At 32.3% G+C, this 2192-nt stretch overlaps 1 protein-coding gene across 1 annotated transcript in view; it reads right to left on the bottom strand.

Moving 5' to 3' along the window:
• The window catches only part of HELRODRAFT_121787 (hypothetical protein), a gene marked incomplete at both ends in the record, with an annotated part of 42087 nt that extends 40659 nt beyond the window's left edge, over positions 1-1428 (bottom strand). The window contains one exon of the mRNA XM_009026191.1: positions 1320-1428. Within this exon, the coding sequence (XP_009024439.1) occupies positions 1320-1428 (109 nt within the window). The remainder of the gene's footprint in view (positions 1-1319) is intronic.
• Positions 1429-2192: the final 764 nt, after the last annotated feature.

Here is a 2192-nt window from a genome sequence, read left to right as displayed (position 1 = left end):
ATGAGTGCCTTCCTGACAAATTTAATAAAACTCCTGGTAGGCCTTTGTGAACTTCGACCATTGACTTATGTGGATTTCTGGAATATGATTTTCAATCGCTTCAACTAACATCCCTTGCCCTTAACATTGAAGTGATGATAGGTGAATATTGTCGGACTTTTGTTGACCCGCCAATAGTACTTCAAGCGTTGGTTTTATTTCAGCTGATTAAGAAAGGATGTTGTCTATTTTGATGTAACTGCTTAAAGATTCTTTAGGTAAAGATGAGGTGTCCATAATCCTAAGTTAGAAGAAGAAGACAACGGACTAAAAAAAAAGTAGATTTTAGACAAAAAAAGAGAACAAAGAAAACAATTTTTTTTTAAAAACAATTCTTTTCAATAAATGTCACCATATACACATAAATTAAAAATTGAATTAAATACTCTATTATTTTGATTAATATACTTAACAATAATAATTAAATAAAGTTGATTTAATATTATTAATAATGGTAATAATGATAATAATAATAATGATAATAAAAATAATGATAATAATAATAATAATAATAAATTTTTATCAACACCATCATTATCAGCACGTCATTGATGACCAACATGAAAAAATCAGACACACAACCGAACATTTTTTAAAGGATTTTCATAGTGTATCCAACACTTGAAAAATCCATCACGTGATGTCATCAACAACAAATTTAGACAACAACAACATCAACAACAACAACATCAACAACAAGATTAACAACATCAACATCATCACCAACAATAACAACAACAACAAGCTCAAGGACAACAACACCATCGTCACCACCACCAACAACAACATCAACAACAACAACCACAACATCATCAAAAACATCAACATCAACCTCATCATCACAATAACAAAAAAAACAAGAAGTTCAACAACAACATCATCGTCACCCCCAACAACAATGTCATCAACAACAATGTCATCAACAACATCATCATCACCACCAAGAACAACAACCCAATCATCATCAACAACAACAACATCATCAACAACAACATCAACATCAACAACCAGAACAACATTAACAACATCATCATCATCATCATATTCATCACATCAACCAACATTATTTATTACACTTCCAGGCAACACTACCTTCATCCATCAGCCTACTGGGCGTCGGGTTATTTTCAACTAAATTCACCCTCGTTTGAAAAATGAACAACATCACACAGAAATTAAAATAAAATATTTATGAATAAATAAAATGAACACAAAAAAAACGAACAATGCAAGAACAAACAAACGAAAAAACGAACGAACGAACGAACAAAGGAACGAACCTAGGACGTGTTGGACAATGCAGCAGGGCATGACGACGATGGAGACGAAGAGGTCAGCGATGGCCAGTGAGACCAGGTAGCAACTCGTTGTGTTGCGCAACTTTTTCTCGGCCCTGGTAACAATTTTATATGAAAAATTTTTATTATGACGTTACAACAGGATTATTGCAAGAATAGAACAATTACTTTACAAGCGTACAAACCAAATAATGTTGCAGCAATAAACAATATTGTTGCAACAACAAACGAATATGTTGCAGCAACAAACATCATTGTTGCAGCAACAAACAATAATGTTGCAACAACAAACGAATATGTTGCAGCAACAAACAACAATGTTGCAACAACAAACGAATATGTTGCAAAAGTGTTTTCATATAACTGCCTTGACAATTTAAACAAATTTCAAACTCGAAGTCAATCACTCAACATCCGTGTCAAATTTTATAAAGATCAAACTTAAAATTGGCCAACCAGAACAAATGCACATGATTTATAATAATTTGTCATTGAGAACGAACCGTCTACATATTTCATCTTTTTTAGTCACAGCTAATTATTTTCAGCTATGGAAACTTCATCGAAACATTTTTCATTTATATAAGTTTTTGTTTGTCTGTGTGTTTATTTGTTTGTTTGTCTGTTTATTTGTTTGTCTGTCTGTCTGTTTATTTGCCTGTCTGTTTATTTGTTTGTTTGCTTGCTTTCTTGCTTGTTTGTTTGAATTATTTTCGGCTACGATAAATTCTTATTGTTAAAATTAATGTCATAATTTGGCGCAAATATTACAGACGGACAATGTTTTAAATGATGAAACTAACTATCGAAGCCTAGCACACAATACACAGGTAGACATGTTGCGCAATTCTGGTT

This window comes from Helobdella robusta (assembly GCF_000326865.2).
Source record: "Helobdella robusta unplaced genomic scaffold HELROscaffold_45, whole genome shotgun sequence".
NCBI classification, from domain to species: domain Eukaryota; kingdom Metazoa; phylum Annelida; class Clitellata; order Rhynchobdellida; family Glossiphoniidae; genus Helobdella; species Helobdella robusta.
This window is presented reverse-complemented; position numbering and strand designations above follow the sequence as displayed.